Source organism: Halichondria panicea, chromosome 5, assembly GCF_963675165.1.
Source record: "Halichondria panicea chromosome 5, odHalPani1.1, whole genome shotgun sequence".
Taxonomy (NCBI): domain Eukaryota; kingdom Metazoa; phylum Porifera; class Demospongiae; order Suberitida; family Halichondriidae; genus Halichondria; species Halichondria panicea.
The window spans coordinates 2661005-2682489 of NC_087381.1; the positions used below are offsets into that span (position 1 = coordinate 2661005).

The 21485-nt window shown below is 38.3% G+C and overlaps 1 protein-coding gene and 2 long non-coding RNA genes across 4 annotated transcripts; all 3 read right to left on the reverse strand.

Moving 5' to 3' along the window:
* Positions 1-450: 450 nt before the first annotated feature.
* On the reverse strand, positions 451-2953 carry LOC135335791 (uncharacterized). Its single transcript, XM_064531362.1, has 4 exons — positions 2362-2953; positions 2135-2236; positions 1712-1783; positions 451-1655 (listed from the first exon to the last, which is right to left on the reverse strand). The coding sequence occupies exons 1-4, from the start codon at positions 2451-2453 to the stop codon at positions 641-643; spliced, it is 1281 nt and encodes a 426-aa protein (XP_064387432.1). The 5' UTR covers positions 2454-2953; the 3' UTR covers positions 451-640.
* A 12691-nt stretch (positions 2954-15644) lies between these two features.
* Positions 15645-16613, reverse strand: LOC135335808 (uncharacterized). Its single transcript, XR_010394615.1, has 2 exons — positions 16013-16613; positions 15645-15961 (listed from the first exon to the last, which is right to left on the reverse strand). It is a non-coding gene; the product is annotated as an uncharacterized LOC135335808 (long non-coding RNA).
* Positions 16614-18635: 2022 nt separating this feature from the next.
* LOC135335807 (uncharacterized) lies at positions 18636-21184 on the reverse strand. 2 transcript variants are annotated; one of them, XR_010394614.1, is made up of 3 exons: positions 20808-21011; positions 19195-20662; positions 18636-19053 (listed from the first exon to the last, which is right to left on the reverse strand). It is a non-coding gene; the product is annotated as an uncharacterized LOC135335807 (long non-coding RNA). The 2 variants fall into 2 exon arrangements; XR_010394613.1 differs by lacking the exon at positions 18636-19053 and having other exon boundaries at positions 20024-20662; positions 20808-21184.
* Between the last annotated feature and the right edge of the window lie 301 nt (positions 21185-21485).

The following is a 21485-nucleotide window of genomic DNA, read 5'->3' on the forward strand; positions in this document are numbered from 1 at the left end:
GCTCTGGCAAAGGTTGCCCAGATCATTCTTGTCCATAATGCAGCTATACCTTCGGCGGAGTCCAACCAACACATTGTCGCATAGCGCATAGCACATCGCGTATGACGCATAGGAAATTGTCGCATAGCACATAGCACATAGCGTGACCTTCAGGGCCACCGTAGTTTGCACTGTACATGTAGAATCTATGTCGATCATCCAGATTTTCGGGTGATTGAGCGCGTGTGCTAACAATGGATACCAGGCGTTCTTTTCTCATAAAAGGTTTGGATTCAAGGCTCTCAGGCTTACTTACACTTGCTCTTTTACACGCTTTTTGGTGCTTCCCCCGGCCAATCGGATACTGTAGTCGGTATAATTGTACTGTAAACCTTAAAGTATAATGTCAATCACAATTCTATTATACAAGTGTAGATCTAATTTGTACCGTGTACAAGTTTAGACTTCTCATTTCACATTGCAAATGTTCATGTTTATACGTCATTGACATAATAGCTACAAAATAAACATTTCTATAATACTACAAGAGTCTATATTTATAGCTGCAAAATATTTATTAACTGTTTATAGCTCTAAAAACTATACACAGCACACTATAAAGGTCAAGTCCGTAAAGCAGTCCAAAAGTATTATAAGTCTCTTAGCACCAACCCACGTGCTTCTTGGTGCTCTGGCAAAGGTTGCCCAGATCATTCTTGTCCATAATGCAGCTACCTTGAGAATAAGTGCAATCCTTGCAGTTGGAATTTTTAGCAGTGCAGCTTCCCTTGCCGTAATTTGTGTAGCACTTACATTTTGTGTATTCGTCAGGAGCGTTAAAAACATGTCCAACTTCATGAGCGAAAACCCTGTCAATCTGATCGGAGCCCCAACCGTCATTGCTGTACTGCATGTATAGAGGTCCGCCACCAAAATAGGCATACGCGAAATGACTTTGTCTGTACTTGGAGAAGAAAGCAAGGAAAGCACCATCAGCCTTAGCACCGTCTTTCATATATTGTGCTACTTGGTCTTTTCCAGCTTGACCAGTCGAGAATTTAAAAGCTTGGAGTGTAGCATCAGCAAACACGTTGTGGCAAGATGCATAGCTAGAGCAATAGGTTGGGTTGGGAGCACTGATTGTTGCCTTCCCATAATACATCACAAACGACAAACTAACCCCGTTTTTCTGAGCTTGTTCTGACCAGAATTTAAGCCCTGTTATGCATTCACTTTTAATCTTCTGAAACTCACTATCGCTTATTGCTAAGTTACCAGGACCGGAAGCAGCAAGAATAGCATACGCAATCTTCCCAGTCATGGTTTGGCGGTATGGTGAATCTCCCTGAAAACTTTCGTCTGAATCTTCTCGTTTAAAGGCCATTGGAGCCGTTCTTTCTGTCCACTTTTGAATTATCGGTTGTGGTTTCAGCTCATCTTCTCGTGCCATCCAGTAGGCATTAGCATGGCTCAAAGTTTCCACTGATGCTGAGCTCGAAATATGGACTGAAGCATGACTGAAGCTATTCTGCTTGGCTACACGAGATGGGACTTTTGCAACCAAGAGGTTGTGACCAAGTTGAAGTAGAACGTAGCCCCCAGCAGCTTCCACTTCAGCAGTTGCCTCGTCAATGTTCTCAGTGTGAAGCAACATCTCCTCCATGGCAGCAGGACTCCTGTAGAGCAAATAACATGAAGTACTAAACAATTTTTAAATCTAGCAGCAATTTACTCTTGTGAGTCTTGTTTGTGAGATGGCTTTGGTGAAATATCTCCCTCGATCACTGCTCCATTCTGAAGTTCACTATACAGTAGTTCAACATAAGACACAATGCATTGTCAGTGGCATATTGTGTTGGTAAATAATCATACCTTAATGTTCTATTTAACGAATTTTAGTGAATTTGTAGTTAACTCTAAATTATGTCCGTGATAAAATAATCAATGAAAATGTACTTGCGAGAGTGCTAAGCAAAATAGCCCTATTTTCATCTGACTCCAAACTTTCTGTTCAACCTCCTTCTTAGACAATTATTGTGCTAATGAATTTGCTGCAAATCCACCAAAATGAGTATACCCTAAAAGCAGCTAGAGAAAAATCTGAAAACATCAGCATGCTCGTTTAAGGTAATTATAATGTCAGCATAAATCATACCGATCATTGATCAGCGACTCAAGTTTTTGAATGTCTCCAATTGGTTCGGGATGAGGCTTATCATCATCAGCTTTCAGGTCTTGCAATATCTCTTCAACTTCACTGATATGAAACAAAGCATTCATGCATCATTATGGTATCAGTAAGTATAGGTAAATGCATGCATGCTAATGAGAATTATAAGAAAAGGTATAATCTCAGGTCATAACTGTATGCATGAGTCTCACTTGAGCACAGTTTCCAGTTTAGCCTCTTTGTCAATCAGACCAGCTAGTGATGTGGAAATCATACAGCAAACCACAAGCAGCAGCAACTTCATTTCGTTCTGTTGGCTTTTCTTGTCCTTTGTTGTTGAAGATATCTTGAAATCTCTGAGAGTGAAGAAAGCTCCAAAGAGCGTACTTTATATAGTCAGGTACAGCAGAGAAGTCTCATGAATCAGCCGCCTTTCCTCACATCGCTATAGGACGGAATTCCGATCTGACCAATCAGATCAAAAGATTGACCAATAAAGAAAGACAAGAAGTAAATACATTCTGCACTGGGATGCATTTTTATAGCTAGCCTAACTGTATGACTGTTATAGTCAGTCTATATTAAAGCAAGTTGCATTCTTCTGGTTTATGACACTAATGCATGCAATGAACAATTGACATACCATTGTGCAATGACCTTCATACTTAAGTGCTCCTCCAGGAAAGGTGGCTCACAGGCTAATTCATGAGATGACAATTGACATTCCATTGTGCAGTGATCAGGAAAGGTGGCTGACAGGCTAATTTATGAGACTCATGCATATTCATACATCATGATCTACTTGACTATATAGTGCGTAAAAGATCGAGTCTTATAAGTTATACTTGCATTTCAATTAATGTGTATTTGCTCAGTAGAATGTCAAATGGATGGATATATTCCAACTTACAATATGGAATAGCCAAGTGAGATTTACTATAAATTATGTTATAGTGGTTGACTGGTAATTATGGCTTATAAACAACCAATGCCGAGGGCGTAGCCTGAGGCTGAAGCTTCTCAAAATAATGTCTCATTGTCATTAATGAGCAAAGTACATTTACTATCACACTCTCGATTCCAGGCCGCTTGAACAAGGCGGCCTGGTATACCTTGTATGCGCATGTGTGTACATTACCCCAAAAAGGGGGTAATCCGTGTATTTGTGGATACTGTCAGTAAAATAAACCGTATACTATTTGTATTCTGATTTTACAGTCGGTTACATAGAAGTATTGTGCAACTTTAGATGACTGAGTTCTTATGCCCTTTATTGTATCAAGCCAAGTCTCTACTTAACGACACCCTACACTGTAAGGCTACAGATGTTATAGGAAAGGCATGATGTGTTCCTGTGGGTCCCCTGATGAGGCTGTGGTAATATAGACCAGGCAAGTGTTCTGCTACTAAATCTTGCCTTTATGTTCGACAAGAAGTCATTGCTGAAGATAAAGAAGCTAATGATTACTCCTGAAAGCTTTTAATAAGCTTTAATAACTCGACACTCAGGAAGTTATTTACTCAAGATCTACTGATGTATTAAAGAGTCCACCACTGTTCCTAGCTGGCATGTCTGGGAGGCTTTCTTAAACTGTCTCTTTGATAAACAGAGCTAGAAGAAGCAACACTGCTGCAGCATAATTATTCTACTTTGATCAGTGATTAGTGTCTCTGAAAGCTGCCATTGTGGTCACATTGTCATACGTATTATTCCCTTTTGTAACTTTGTCCGTTTTTTACAATTTGTATGATGAAATTGTTGTCAATTATTTCGCGCATGCGCATGTAGGACCAGAAAGCCAGAAATCGGAAAAAGCGGAAGTGAAGAGTAAATGAGTGGGCGTAGCAGGGCAATGCATTCCAAGGTTAACCCTTGACTTTGTGCAGATGTAATGAGATGCTCTTGCCTGATCACTCTACTAGTATCAGTGTAAGTAAGTAGAAAGCTGGCCAGCCTAGTTTTAAGAGTCAGGTAAGTAGACTCTTCATTCTCTTCATTGTCTGCAGTATAGACTCGATAATATGGCTAGCTACTTGTACATGTCTGCAGTAGACTCTAGCTAGCTACATGCACAATGACTGAATGAATTATGTCTGTACACAGAGCTAGATTTTGTGTGAATTTAACATTATCATTTTTTAAGGTGTGTTAATTCAGCCAGTCACCTAACTCCTACTTATACTCCCCAATTTATTGTCCTGAGGTTATTTGGCTCTACTGAAACACGCCGAGCCACTTTTCTGACTTTCTGAGAGCCATGATTCGAGAACGGGAACTGGAATAATTATGTTCAGTCCTGATATAATATAGACAAGCACGTATCAGCCAATAAGTTATGTTGAAATACTCAAGTTACTTTAATCGACTGGAACTTGCTAAGAAGCTTTTCTGACTTTCCGAGAGCACTGATTCGTTAACAGGAACCCTGAAAATAATATATTCAGTGCTGGACTAGACATGCATGCAGATATCAGCCAGTATTTGATATAAATTATACTCAATTCTGAGGTTACTTTAATCGACTGGAACTTGCTGAGCAACTTTTCTGACTTTCTGAGAGCAGTGGTTCATTAACGGGAACCCTGAAAAATAATATATTCAGTGCTGGTCTAGACATGCATGCATGCAGATATCAGCCAGTATGTTGATATATACTCTTCTGAGGTTACTTTAATCGACTGGAAGTTGCTGAGAAACTTTTCTGACTTTCCGAGAGCAGTGCTTAGTAAACGGAAACCTAGAAAATATATTTAATGCTGGTCTTAGACAAGCAGGTAGCAGCCAATACGTTGATACACTCTTCTGAGGTTACGTTGATACACTCAATTCTGAGGTTACTTTAATCGACTGGGAACTTGCTGAGCAACTTTTCTGACTTTCCGAGAGCTATGGTTTGTTAACGGGAACCCTGAAAAATAACATATTCAGTGCAGGTCTAGACATGCATGCAGATATCATACAGCCAGTATTTGATATAATTATACTCAAGTTTACAATTCTGAGGTTACTTTAATCGACTGGAACTTGCTGAGCAAGAACTAGCTGAGAAACTTTTCAGACTTTCCGAGAGCAGTGCTTCGTAAACGGAAACCCAGAAAGTATATTTAGTGCTGGTTTTAGACCAGCAGGTATCAACCAATACGTTGATACACTCTTCTCGGGTTAATTTAATCGACTGGGAACTTACTGAGCAACTTTTTAGACTTTCCAAGAGCATGCAGTGATTCGTAAACGGAACTTGACCCTGACAATGTTCAGTATACTGTTCTTAGACAAGCATGTATCAACTAATACCTATAATTATAATTATACCAAGTTTACAATTCTGAGGTTACTTTAATTGACTAGAACTTATTGACTTTCCAAGAGCAGTGATTCGTAAACAGAAACCCTGAAAATTAATTTTGGAAACACCCCTTAATAATAAAATTATAAGGTAAATTCTATACCAGGATCCAACACAGTATAATGATACACAAACAGTCTACAGCTATACAATATAGATGTAGGTATATGGATAAGCAGGACGATATCATGAAGTAGGCAGATGATGCTGCAATACTAGAGATTGAAGAAGATATGAGAGTGAGCGAGGAATACTCATAATGTGCTGAATCAGAGGTATACAGGCATATATAGTTACAACATAAACTGTCGATGTGTACAATGTGTTAATTACGTAATGGTTATGCAATGTTTACTACGTTTATAGTTTTAGTTTTGTGGTAATACGTGCCAGGCCAGTTTTCTTAAAATAATCGTCCCCATATTGGAAGGCAAGCATATCCCTACCAACGATCGGAGCGCCCCAATGATAAAGGCTTACTACCATACACATATACCGTGACAATCTGTCAGTGGGTGAAATTGAAACCCATTAACCAACCAGAAAGAAAAGCGCATGTGTTACGTACAGAAGAAAAAGGATGCCATCGAAGGGAGATTAAAAAGAAATTCGAGCATTAGAGGTGCAAAAATAATTATATCAATAGTTCCTGACTCAACCAGAAAATCAAATTAAAGGAAGATTTGAGAAAACCATGCTTTAAAAATTACGTCCAGTGCAATCCTTAGCGTCAAGTTCTAATGAGCATGATAGACTATCCTGCATGTAGACATTATAATTTAGGTACAATTGCAAGTGGATAATGTCTTGCGCATTGATGTCTTTTCGGAGTATCTTATTTTGCACAAAGCAACAAAGCAATCAGCAGTTGCGTCTCCAGATTTTTTTTGCTGATTTTCAATTTTTGTTGATTTTGGATTTCTGGTTCGGCTTGAGTGTGAAAGACGTTCTGAGTTGTGTATGTCACTATGACGCTGAAAGTGAAAATTATTCGAAGCAGTGCTATATAATTATACTGAGACATCTCAATCCCAGCTAGGGCAAGGTAACTGCATGCATAAATTGTTTTATGCTGTAATAATTAACAATGTGCATTCTATATATATAATTATATAGATCTGCTATAACTGCGAGGTCAGTTGGTATCTGTACACATTTTAATTTAGGAACCAATAGATTCTGTGAGGTCAGTTGGTATCTGTACACATTGATGGTGTCCTGCATGCATGTGTCCTATGAGCATTATTTATAGAAGAATAGAGTTTGATAATGTCTTCGTTCTTAATGTAATCTGCTGAAGATGTCATGATCAGGTCATTTATGCATATTATATGGGAACATGCAGATAAAAAATTTCAGTAGTTTTAAGCATCTAATAGTGTCATACAATTTGTCTCACTTTTTTCAAAACTCAGCTAGTGTATTTAAATAATTATATAGGGCTTACTCTTTCAAACTGGAAAAGCTCTGTTACCTGTACTGTGTGTATGCATGTGAATAGCATTACACACTATTGGTGAACTGATAATTATATGAAAATTATGGCTGAGTGCATGTTATACATGTATACCCATGGCTATAACTATGCCATGGTATTATGTGAGATACCGTATATACGTATTGTGCTAGAAATAATATAGTTACTATATCATTAATATAGCACTATACGTTAACGGCAAGAGTATAAATAATATAAGAAGAGAAGAGTGTCGAACTATACCAATACCTCTCTATACACAAAACTGTGCACAAAGTAACGTGATATCCTGTCAATTGCGCAAGCTTGCGCACACATTACGCAACGCACAGAATTTGTTAGCAGTGAGTAAAGAGTGGAAGTGAAGAGGATCAACCCGACTATTGTCTCTATTTATGATTTTTGTGAAAAGATCGTCTTCTATCAGTGTGCAGTGAGCAGCTCTGAACGTTGAACGGAAACGAATATAGCTAGAATCAGATGTCATTGTACATGCACCCCTAAAAACGTCACGGTTAACATTTTCTAGGAGATTACTAGTAAGTTTACAGTATACTTCATCACGTGCGCGAGTCATATTACTTTGTGTATGATGCCGCTGAGTAAAAATTGTAATGGACAAACACATAACATTATAGGCAGATTGTTAACACTAGCTATAGTTCTGGTAAGTTCTTATGCATGCAGTTCACGATACATCTGTTACAAGGGCATAGGTATAGTGGATTTAGAGAACAGCTTCTTGGGGTTGGCTGCTAGAATTTTTGCTATAGGTTTGTGTCATAATCAATTTTAGGATCAGGGATTGGTTTTGTAATTGCAGTTCCTCTAGTTTGCATAGCTTGATAGTAGTGTATATTTCCTTAATCCATGCAAGTTTTTAATGTTATGTCTTATTCCTTGGTGAACCACTTAAGGACGCTGTTGTGGCCGTTGCATGTCTGTATATACAATAGCTGATGTTGTCTGTTTTTAGTTCTATATGAATAGGCAGTTTTAACATAATTATTGGGAGGGTTAGGGAGATGATTGGGTGGAAGTACTGCTGAAGTTATAATTATAGCTTGAATTGTAAAAAAAAGGTTACTTGTGGATCAAATAGGCGGATTATAACTATATAGTTGGCTGTGAGAGAGAATAAAACTAAGAAGTGGTCGTCGGAGTATAGTTATATATGGTTGATCCACTATACCGGCCTCTCTTGGTGTATCTGTTAAAATATATAAATCTAGAATATTGCCCTATATATGTGTGAGGGAGGCTATCAGTTGGATAATTAAGTTTCAACGACACAACATTATTTTAACAGCCCCCCCGGCCATATTAATTAAAGCCTGTCTGGTATGTACGTTGTATTATTATCTTGCTTTGTATGTCTACAGGATAGTCCATGCATAATGCTTATTATGAACTTGATGCTATAATTATATAAGGATTGCTTGGATGGTTTATTCTCAAATCTTCCTTTGATTTTCTGGTTGAGTCGAGAACTATTGATATAATTATTTTTGCACCTCATCTTCGCTAATGCCAGAACACTTTATGGAATCTCTTTCTTTGACAGACTTTTCGTCAATGGTTGAAACACCTGTGGCTTGGTGTATTTAATTATAATTATGGTGTAAAAAAATTATTGACATAATTATTCATTTTACATACTGACAGATTAATTGTCACGGTATGGTCACGGTACGGCCACGACAGTAGTAAGTCTTTTTTATTGAGGCGCTCCAATCTTTGGTAGAGATATAATTATGCTTGCCTTCTATAAAATGTAAGCAACATAAATTACTGTGTCAGGAAGTGCTTTGGATGCACCAGAATCACCTGCGGGGGGCTTCAGCCTCACCCCCATTTTCCTATCGCCTATATAATTATATAGGCCGGCCTTGCATGCATTATACAGCTATATATAGGACATATAATTATATCTAGAGACGATGGTGTACAATCTACAAGCTTAACTATAGCGATTATCATCTACTTGCAATGTAGTTTATGTTGTAACTATATACGCCTGTATTTATCCAGTGAGAGTTTCCTCACTCTCTCTCATAACTGTCTTTCAATCGCAGCATCATCACTGCCTACTTCATTGTCACTGCTCGTCCATATACCTATTGTATATAGGACTGGTGTAGACTACGTATATATACACTGCCAGGACTGAGGATTGTTTGTGTATACTGTTTTGCATGGATCCTGGTATAGAATTTAGTCTACACCCATGACACACACTATATTATATCAAATTATCAAGACAATACACAGTAATACATCTATTCAAGCAAAACCTATAGTAATTAGCTGCTGACAACACACTATATATAGATGCATGCATGGTCATGCAACAAACCAGGTACATACCAGTCTATCAGCCCAGCAAAATGAAATTATATAGTATAGAGTCTATGTATAGTCCTATACACTTTGATTCAATCTCTATAGCCAGAACTCAATATAGTTTCTCATGATTGAATCTTCTGTCACGAACTTACTCAAAAGGCTATCTTTGCACTGAGCCGTGAATAATAATCTTGCATTTAGTGAAATATTGTAATCAACATTTGAATTACTGCCCATGGAACGTCAAGAGTCGTTCTATAGTTGAGTAAAGTAACAATAACTGAAGGTATGGATGGACTGACTGCCTGCATTGCTTGTCCGAGAAATGCTTTTTATGAATTACAGTTGAATCACTACTCATGGAAAGTCTGAAAAGTTGCTCCAGGATCGAAGTTCCATGCAGTCGATTAAAGTATAGCCTCATGCAGAATTGTAAACTTAGGTATATCAACATAATTATTGGCTGATACCTGCTTGTCTATATAGGACCAGCACTGAATATATTTTCTGGGTTTCCGTTTACGAATCACTGCTCTCGGAAAGTCAGAAAAGTTTCTCAGCAAGTTCCCAGTCGATTAAAGTAACCTCAGAAGAGTGTATCAACGTATTGGCTGCTACCTGCTTGTCTAAGACCAGCACTAAATATATTTTCTAGGTTTCCGTTTACGAAGCACAGCTCTCGGAAAGTCAGAAAAGTTGCTTAGCAAGTTCCAGTCGATTAAAGTAACCTCAGAATTGTAAACTTGAGTATATATCAACATACTGGCTGATATCTGCATGCATGTCTATAGACCAGCACTGAATATGTTATTTTTCTGGATTCCTGTTAACGAACCACTGCTCTCGGAAAGTCAGAAAAGTTGCTTAGCAAGTTCCAGTCGATTAAAGTAACCTCAGAATTGTAAACTTGAGTATATATCAACATACTGGCTGATATCTGCATGCATGTCTATAGACCAGCACTGAATATGTTATTTTTCTGGATTCCCGTTAACGAATCACTGCTCTCGGAAAGTCAGAAAAGTTGCTCAGCAAGTTCCAGTCGATTAATTAAAGTAACCTCAGAATTGTAAACTTGAGTATATATCAACATACTGGCTGATATCTGCATGCATGTCTATAGACCAGCACTGAATATGTTATTTTTCAGGGTTCCCGTTAACGAACCACTGCTCTCGGAAAGTCAGAAAAGTTGCTCAGCAAGTTCCAGTCGATTAAAATAACCTCAGAAGAGTATATATCAACATACTAGCTGGTATCTGCATGCATGTCTAGACCAGCACTGAATATATTATTTTTCAGGGTTCCCGTTAACGAACCACTGTTCTCGGAAAGTCAGAAAAGTTGTTCAGCAAGTTCCAGTCGATTGAAGTAACCTCAGAATTGTAAACTTGAGTATATATCAACATACTGGCTGATATCTGCATGCATGTCTAGACCAGCACTGCCAATATATTATTTTTCTGGGTTCCCGTTAACGAACCACTGCTCTCGGAAAGTCAGAAATGTTGCTCAGCAAGTTCCAGTCGATTAAAGTAACCTCAGAATTGTAAACTTGAGTATATATCAACATATTGGCTGATATCTGCATGCATGTCTAGACCAGCACTGAATATGTTATTTTTCTGGGTTCCCGTACGAACCACTGCTCTCGGAAAGTCAGAAAAGTTGCTCAGCAAGTTCCAGTCGATTAAAGTAACTTGAGTATATCAACATAACTTATTGGCTGATATACTAATTGCTTGTGTATAGACCAGGATTGAACATAATTATTCCAGTTCCCATTCTATAATCATGGCTCTCAGAAAGTCAGAAAAGTGGCTCGGCGTGTTTCAGTATAGAGCCAAATAACCTCTGCAGAGGTTATTTGGCTCTATGGACAATAAATTGGGGAGTATAAGTAGGAGTTAGGTGACTGGCTGAATTAAAAATGATAATGTTAAATTCATACTAAATCTAGCTCAGTGTACAGACAAAATTAATTCAGTCATTGTGCATGTAGCTAGCTAGAGTCTACTGCAGACATGTGCTAGTAGCTAGCTATTATATCAAGTCTATACTGCAGACAATGGAGAGTCTACTTAAAACTAGGCTGGCCAGCTTTCTACTTACTTACATAGACTAGTAGAGTGATCAGGCAAGAGGATATCTCTGTGCAAAATCAAAGGTTAACCTTGGAATGCATTGCCCTGCTACGCCCACTCATTTACTCTTCACTTCCTCTTTTTCCGATTTCTGGCTTTCTGGTCCTACATGCGCATACAAGGTATACCAGGCCGCCTTGTTCAAGCGGCCTGGAATCGAGGCTAACTCTAATTGTACTGTTACGAGTGTAGTAAAGTGGAGGAATTCATTCTCTAGATATTATTATACTTAATTGAGTCTGAGTGTCTCTATTGCACAATAAGCGTGCACATACCAGACATTATGTTTACCTTAAGTCACGTACACTGATCAACTTTCATGCATGAGATTAACCCAGACAATATTCTTACAAGAGCAACTTTGCGTGAAGTCAACTCTCAATTCATAGGATTAACTCCAGAATATCAACTCAATGCTGTTAGCCTGTTACAAAACTGATGAAAAAATAAACACACTAAAAAAATAGAGATTACATGCATGCATGTAGTCTGCTTGATAGCTGATAAATATGCACACTGTCAGAGAGTTGTGCCTAAAAGTCTCCTCCTTCATATGGCGCAGAGATGTAGCATGCAGCTCACTGCCTCCTCTTTCTGGTACGTTAGGGTGAGACTTTCTTTAACCTGGAATGTCTGAAAGAAAATTCTGGACTACAGTATACTATAAGAGAAGCACATGATTTTATAGCAGAGGAGGTATACGACAGCCATCCCTCAACATGCTGATTATACTCATAAGTTCTTCTAATAAATTTAAGCATACGTATATTGCGTTAAGGATTGGGCAAAAAATTTGGCCTGGGAACAATCGAGGTTCTCCAAGTAAAACACATTATCTATAACGTTCTACTGCAACCCACATATTAAACTATAACTATAGAATAGTCTACCTAGAAGTGATCATCGCTATGGTTTCCAGTTACCAACTGATGGAGGAATTAATATTCATTCTATAATTATTATGATAATTGAATTCCTCCAATTAATTATTCAGGTGGTAAAGTAAAAACACAGCACTACTGTTATACTATAGCTAGACTATTATAGTTATGTGGGTTATGGTTTGTCACCAGTTTAATTAATTGGAGGAATTCATTCTAGAGTTCACTACACTGGTATTGATTGCAGCCCACACATGCAGCTAGTTGGTCATGCATGACTATTGCGGTAAAATAGATGGGTCTTAAGTTGACTTGCATTTCAACACTTGCTCGGAATGTCAAAACACTAGCTAATGGATGGTACTATGACTACCTTCATGCATGCATGCACTCCTGATGGTACTCATGAATATTGTGTTTACTGCCTCGGTTAGCTTAGATAGGTCACACTCACAGAGTTTAGGTAACAACAATCGATTATTCACAAAGTGATCGTTCCGACACACATGCTATTTAGTATACCGTTTTTGTTCTAATTACAGAACCAAAATAATGGGTCTACATTTTGCATCTTGAACAACAAAAGAATTATTATTGAGAATTGCATGGTTCTTAGAATAGGGTGGAGCTAACAAAAAGAAAGAAGTATTCAATTACAGTAATCAGATTGCCTCGAATATAGCCGTATTTATAATAGTAAGTACGATCAAAGTTCATATACGTTTGATGCTCACAAGTAATACATGTACGTATAGTTGCATTGTCAAGTGTTAATGTCCTTTCCACATTCCTCCTTAATTTAATTGATAATGTGATCTATCACTCCAGATCGATCGCGGAGCTTGCAAAAAGCTTCTTGAATAAGACCTTTGGTCAGAATATCAGCAAGCATTTCAGTAGTTGAACAGTACTCTAGTTCAATTGTTCTGTGACTGACATGTTCTCGAATGAATTGATATTTTGTGTCAACATAATTATGCTCATGAAGTTGGGGATATAGGTTGATCCACTTGGGGATTCTTGACAATGCAATGGTCGATTGCATGGTTGTCTTCATAAAGTAGCACCGGTGCTTATTAATTGTTAATTAATGAGATGACAGACAGGCTAATTCATGCATATTCATACATCATGATCTACTTGACTATAGTGTGTAAAAGATCGGGTCTTATTTATACTTGCATTTCAGATTTACTTAAACTAGGGTGACACAAGGTGTCATGGGGCGAGCGTGTTAGCAGTACAGTGAGGTGTTTTGATGCATGTTGTTAGACCCTGTTTGAACTTAGCCTGACTTCTTTCTCTTCAGCTGTTTCTTGGGCTCTTGCTTGTCTCTCTCGATCCCTCCTTATTCGAAGTCTTTCTTGTTTGTGTTCGGTCAAGATTAGCAACTTTTTCTTATAGGAATTGGTAAGGACCGCGTGTGTAAAAACCAGCTATCAGGCCGTACGAACGTACCATTACATACATACATACATACACAAGTGCAAAACACATTTTGTGAAAAACAAACAACTTTAACAGTTGGGTCCAGCACTATTCTCGTTACACCTCTTTCTTTATTTGAAATGCTCGATCACCTATTTGACCATCAACTTGCATGTGTTTCTACATAAGAATGACGCATTTGAATGAGGCTTTTTCAAATTAACTGTTACAGCACCGAAACACTAGGTGTAAAATTAGAGACTCTACAGATGAGCCCTGCTCACCTAAAACTCGAAGTAGTGCTGGACCCAACTGTTAAAGATCGTGCCCCACCCTCAACTAGTTGGAGCATGCAAGACTATACCAACCCACAATCTTGTTTTCGAACTTTTTGTTACTTCAGTGCACATGCTCTTCCAACCCTACTCTTCCCCATTTTTTCACAAAATGTTTTTTGCACTTGTTTGTAACATTTTTTCACTGCATGCATGCGTTATTTTATATAATTATAGCCCTGGGAAACCACGTACAATATTTTAAGTAATTACGTTTTGTGTCTACCTTAAGGTGACATATTTTCGCGTGTATTAATTTCTGCTATTTCTGCGAATGGAGTAAAATCGCAAAAATTAGTACTCGCAAATAATTGGCCGCCCTCTTGTTTAATGTATCCAGATCGACATTCGCAAACAATTATACCAGCAAAATGTACAAAACTGTAAAAACGCAAACAAATCTATACCTGTGAAAATATGTCACCTTAAGGTATTCTAATGGGCGTTCCTTTTAGGGTTACCCATCTTGTTCACATCCTTTTGAGCGGCTCATCCAATATGCAACCCTACTTCTCACCATACAAATGTTTTTTACACTTGTTGGTATCTACACTTTTTTATTCACAGGTACCATTTATCTATGGTGCTAGCTAAATCAAATATCTTCAGTAGGTGGCAATATCCACCTTTACTATAATAAAAAAGAGCTAGATCTAGCTAACTGTACTGAATTTTTATTTGCACTGTTGCAGTTTGTGTCTGTTATGATAATTTTCATGAAGTTTTTTGGTCTTATGCATGCAATAATTTATTATCACAAGCACGGTAGTGCTAATAGTATAGGGTTGGGTCGAAAACAGCAAAAAGGCCCCCTCTGGATCTCACCCAAGACACAAGACAAAGTTATTTTGTGTTTATATGTCTGTTGCCCATATCATTTGGACATTTGAGTGAAATATGAACTGAATTGAACATTGTACAAAAAAGTTATAAGAACTAAAAAAACAACAACTTTTCTTCATCTTCCTCTCAGGTTCTTCCGCGAGATAATCTAGAGAACTGTAGCTCCACTGCACAAACTAGACACATATTAGTGTCCTCTGTCGCCTTGGGTACGTCCCGAACTAATCGTTTTCCCTCGAAGTTAACAGTGCTAGGGTGTATGATATGGCTTCTTTACTAGGTGCAGAGGTCAGTTCGCCATTGTTTCCTACTGAGCATGCTCAGACATAGCATGGCCACACCCCTCTTATCTTAGCAACCAATTGAGGTCTATAGCAACAGTAGTGTTTTGCACTGTCGATTCTTACCGCTCCAGTTAATGCTCGCAAGGAAGCTCTTCATTGCATTCTGAGCGCGCCTGCTCTGAGCTAGCTTGTGATAATAAATTATTGCATGCATACAGATCAAAAAACTTCATGAAAATTATCATAACAGACACAAACTGCAACAGTGCAAATAAAAATTCAGTACAGTTAGCTAGCCTCGATCCCAGGCCGAGTTTTCGCTTTTATAACGGTTAGGCGAACAACTGGGCCTGGTACTAGTTGTCTGCGCATGCGTCAAATTTTCATTGTATATTTGTGGTCGGCAAAAATATTTAATAAATCAATAATAGAAATTTGTACACAGAAAATGCACAGAGTGAGTACACAAAAGATGCACATAGGGAGCTGCTTCACAAAGGCCTGGGGAGTTGCCAGTTGTGCTGCAGCACAATTACAGTGACCCAGGGCAACTTCAGGATGATTGAATGCCTTCAAATTACGTTTCAAAAAGATTTAGCAGACTGCTGGACTTCTCTGATTCTAGGCCCCAACTCGTAACTCATTGCTTGAGAAAACGTAGATTCTCTTGATGTCTCTGAGCTACCCAGCAACGCTCGAATCAGCAGGTCATACTCCAGTCCTGTGTCTGTAAGTATAGGACAATATTAAAAGAAACCAAAGACGGTTAAACCCTTACCTCAAACTGTCCAGTCTCGTCCGTTAGTATAGCCAAGAGGAGCACTGTTGGGATAGCTGGATATTAGCCATTGCTCCTGTACAGAGAAGTAGACATTTTAAATACGTGTAGATCTATACATATTAAATTTCTCGGTTATAGTGTCATTGTCGACGAGTTGATGATGGCAGCACCAAGTTCTCTAGCTCACACTCTTCACTTGATCCACCATATTAATGATGAAACTATAGTCTACCTACCGGTAGATCTTGCCAAACATGAACAAAACTTGATAGCATAGCCATAGGGCCCACACAAAAATATCTGACCTTAACAAGCTTGACAAAGCTTTATACCTCTTCCCTTGTTGTTCAGTCTTCAGAATAAGCTTCAGAGAAGAGAGAAGCTTCAGCTAAGAGCCATTCCAATCGATTCCAATAATGATAAAACGGGAACTGACTTCTAGTACACGATAGTACACGAATATAAATGTCACGAAAGTGAACGAGAATATCCATTCGTCAGAATCTGACGAACGATTGACGCATGCGCAGACAACTAGTACCAGGCCCAGTTGTTCGCCTAACCGTTATAAAAGCGAAAACTCGGCCTGGGATCGAGGCTATACAGTTAGCTAGATCTAGCTCTTTTTTATCATAGTAAAGGTGGATTGCCACCTACTGAAGATATTTGGTACCATAGATAAATGGTACCTGTGAAGAAAAAAGTGTAGATACAAACAAGTATAAAAAACATTTGTATGGTGAGAAGTAGGGTTGCATGTTGGATGAGCCGCTCAAAAGGATGTGAACAAGATGGGTAACCCTAAAAGGAACGCCCATTAGAATAGACACAAAAAGTAATTACTTACATGGTTTCCCAGGACTATATATAAAATAACGCATGCATGCAGTGAAAAAATTTTACAAACAAGTGCAAAAAACATTTTGTGAAAAAATGGGGAAGAGTAGGGTTGGAAGAGCAGCATGTGCACTGAAGTAACAAAAAGTTCGAAAACAAGATTGTGGGTTGGTATAGTCTTGCACTACTTCAAGTTTTGGATGGGCAGGGCTCATCTGTATAGAGTCTCAAATTTAATTAATTTTACACCTAGTGTTTCGGTGCTGTAACAGTTAATTTGAAAAAGCCTCATTCAAATGCGTCATTCTTATGTAGAAACACATGCAAGTTGATGGTCAAATAGGTGATCGAGCGTCTCAAATAAAGAAAGAGGTGTAACGAGAAGTAGTGTTGGACCCAACTGTTAAAGACCGTGCCCCACCCTCAACAAGTTGGAGCATGCAAGACTATACCAACCCACAACTGTCCTTCCACATTATAATATAATTCGGGTTGTCTTTCAAAAAAATAAAAAAAATAAAATAAAAATACAAGAAGGAATATAGCTCTTACTATGAAGTCGTGGGAGGTCAAGGCCCGTGGTGTCTCTAAAAGTATACTAAAGCAGTTTGAAGGACTATACTGCAAACGTTTATGAACAGTACAGCTTATCCATAGCATGAAACCATCCTATATAGCACTTAGATACATAATAACCCTGCAAGTTAAGCAATGTCCTTTGCTGTTTAGGCTTCACAGCAGGGAAAGAGAAAAGTTGACATGGGGTATTGCAAGCTAAACTCAACAAAAAGTAAAAACAGAGTAAAGACAACGGACTTAGAGCTTGTCAGTGGTGTAAACTTACTTCTCTAGAGTACCTTCCAGCTTCTGAGTGATCGCTAGTTGATAGGAGAGCTAGAAACAGTTGAAATACAACCTGAGTATGGTAAAAACTAAAATATTCGCGAGAACGCGGAGTGTTTCACAGGAATGGGATTGGAAACGAAAATGTTTGCGTGAAACACTCCGCGTTATAGGGCGTGGCTAAAACTAGTCAGCATGCTCATTACCTGTCTTGGCTGCCATACAATGTGCATGTGCTGTACATAGAAATGGTGAAATTGATCACTTTTAAACTATAGATAGTAAAGGAAAGGGATTGGAAACGCATCACGTGCACCAATGTGAAGTTTGGATGGTACAGCGGTTTTCAGAGTTCTTGCATCCCAATGTCTAGAGCGGAAGTCACTGGTCACGTGATATTCCCAAACATTTAAGGTTGGACAACATCACGGGAGCACAAATATTGCTGAGTCAGGCAAGTTTTTTTACATGAGTTTTCAATATAGACAAAATTATTCGTTACTAGTTATCCAGAGATGTCTGAAATAAGAGTGTAGCTTCTCAGTATTATATAAGGAACTGGTTGAAGTGACTACCCCGGTCTGCCTACTCATTTTGTGTTGCTGCAAGCTGATGTCAGTGATGAGTCATATAGACAGTAGAATCTCTCTCTCTTAGCTCCAGACATCCAGTCCTGTGTTACTAATAGTAGCTCACAAAACTATTGGAAGTGCTTACAATCTCAAGGATAGCTTCAGCGGTGATGCAAAAGGCTTGCAAAGGCTATTTCCAAGGTTGATTTCTCCCAAATCATGTATTGGGAAAAAATCGGTTTAGAATGAAGCTAGACTCTTCAATCTTGTTATGTAACGGTTCACGTGACAGGTACTTCCGCTCTAGACATTGCAAATGCAAGAACTCTGAAAACCGCTGTACCGCTGTTTCAAGGGGTTGTTATAAAACAGGGAATGAGAAATGAGGAAATGAGAAATAAGAAATGAGGAAATAAGAAATAGGAAATGAGGAAATGAAGAAATAAGAAATAGAATAATAATAATATATTTATGGTTACGATCATCACCATGGCATTAATTTTCATCACAATAATTATGACATTGTTATAATAATAATTATATTATATAGATGCACAAAAGTAATGACTGATATCAGCCAAGAAGCTAGTAGGTGACTAAGTATTTAGTTATCAAATATATAAAATTATAGTGGCACCTCCACACAGTACAGGTTGTCGGACACATTGTAAGAATTAAATTTTACCATCGCTTCAGATGGCACAGTGAGCTTTCTTCATTAAAGGTAGCATCAGCTTTCACTAGGCATTGCTTGTGAGAATGGTAATGGGAATTGCTTTCTTCACCCTGTAGCGAGATTGGATATGATACCAGTACACTGAGTGTACTAATGTCATTACTTCCTGCAGCTTTACGACAGGACTGGCAGATCATTAGAATTTGCTTGGTTTGACAAACAGTTTTGGAGGTTTCTTTGCTGTTATTTACATGTAGATGTTGACATTGAGTCCAGTCCATTGACTATCACTTGCCCACCGGATTGTGAAATCATTGAATGTATTGCCAGTATAGCCACGCATAGGTAAATTGTTTGTAGGACAGTACATGTAAGTACCATTACGTAGGTAGATCTGATGTCTGAACCATGCCAGTCGTACATGGCACACAAGTAGATAGAGGTAGAGAGTGTCACACCGTGTACCAGAGGAACATAAGTTCTGTATGGTGGCAGAGCACCAGGAGACTTGTCACCAGGAGGTACGTACCTGTAGCTCAGTAGATGTTAGCTTCGTCTTCAGACTTGCTCTGCCCATAGATATGCTCTGCCTAACAGCTCATTTCTCGTTCTCATTTCTTCATTTCCTCATTTCCTATTTCTTATTTCCTCATTTCCTCATTTCCTCATTTCTCATTTCCTCATTTCTCATTCCCTGTTTTATAACAACCCTGTTTCAAGGCTACCACTTAGTTTGTAATTAGAATTCAATGAAATATTGAAATGTGGGTGTGGTTTTCGAAGTAATGTTATTTCCTGATTCATGCAATGCTTATACCCATGGTAACTGCTTAGTTATTCATCTAAGTCACATGAGAGCTTATTGACAGTCATGTGCACCTTGTCATCTACTGAATGACACCAAATGCGCATAGCAACAGCCATTTGGCTACGAATGCGCACCTGGAAACTACACTACACTTCAATGATTACTGCTACAAGGATATTTTTACAACCATATAATCACTGAATAAGCGTTTTCCTTGAAGTGTACCTTGCAGAAAGTGAAAGAAAAAGTGTTATACTACTCTTTTGAAAGCAAAAGGTAAAGGACAAAATTCTTTGCAACGCTATAATCAGGATCGAAGTTAGACAAAAATTAATCATTTATACGTACACGCAGAGATAATATAGTACAGAAACACTTCTAAAAGTGAACGATAACATTTAAATGAATGAAGAGCACCTTGCTGCCCTCTCAGAGAACAGCTGGGTGTGTGGATCTCCTGTCAGAAACAAGATAGGCCGTTCTGTTATTAATATCGTTGGTATTCCTGCTCAGACGAAGAAGTGCATCTCCTGGAGGTTTATCGATATGAAGACAATCAGTGTGTAATTACAGAGGAGGAAATTTCCTGCCTAAGTAATTGTGCTGAGTGAAAAATGGCTCTAACTCTTGTAATTTTGTTCGTCCATGGGTATTTACATATCTCTACGTTCACAATGTTGTGCCGATAGCAATTTCCTCCTGTGACAAATGCGAATATTATTATGCTGGAGAAGCATGTGCTCAGTGAGAGGAAGGTGAAGTACAGTTATTCATTCAGACCTTGATACATGTACGTTGAATTGAACCAGACATCACAAATTAATATCGAAACATTACAAATGGCTTCGCTGAGATGTATTTAACAAGTTTTCGTCATGTTGCACCATCCACCACCATGTGCAGACCTTCACCTGTGAAGAGGCAAAAGAAGAACCTTAAGAACCTTGTTTTACAGTTGATATTTACTTGATAGGTACACAATACATGTTACTTTTCAAACTGTTATAACTCTTTTCACAAAATTTTGTCTAATACAATGTAGTTATCAATACATACCTGAGAGCTTCCTTTATAATGTACTGCTTGTTACTAGTCTTAAAAAACACTTTACTTGACAGAAGAACATTTTTGCTGGAGACACTGTGCGTGTTGGCCAAAACATGTACTTGTACAAGCAACTACAACACAAGTTCTGTTCACTTGATTTTTATGAAACTACCATCAACGGAAAGTACAGAGTCTGTACTTCCTGAATAGTCACATTTTAGACATACTTAGGAACTCCCCTTCCCATGGGGATGCTAAGGCCATACCCCATTTCCACTGGCTTGTGGTTTTTGGAATGTATTATCTTGTCATAATCATGTACTACATCCTGATAAACTAAGTGGTGAATTTTCATTGTTGTGAACAGCGGTACAGTCAGCTTTTAGTCTCGAGGCCAGACTCCTCCCGGGGAGAGAGTCTGGCAAACAGAGTCACTTTTCTTGGTTTTCAGACAGTTACAAATGGGCGTGGCGGAAATGGGCGTGGTGACGATGCTAAAACTGGCTGGCTATTATCTCTACTCCCGTACAGATTTAGTGAGATTTGAAAGATTTTCTGTACTTGAAATAACATTTTTAGTTGATGTATATCGAAATTTAAGTTAGCTATTGCCTACTGGCATAGTTTTAAAAATGACAAAGGTCAAGTACTATCAACCTCCTCTGTGAAGTGGAATCATGTGACAGT

Excerpts from the sequence above, each read along its gene's own strand:
- LOC135335791 (XM_064531362.1), bottom strand. The coding sequence starts at position 2,453 with ATGAAGTTGCTGCTGCTTGTGGTTTGCTGTATGATTTCCACATCACTA. Across the intron at positions 2,237-2,361 it reads AAACTGGAAACTGTGCTCAA|TGAAGTTGAAGAGATATTGC; the intron begins GTGAGACTCATG and ends GTTTCATATCAG. Across the intron at positions 1,784-2,134 it reads GAGTCGCTGATCAATGATCG|TGAACTTCAGAATGGAGCAG; the intron begins GTATGATTTATG and ends ACTACTGTATAG.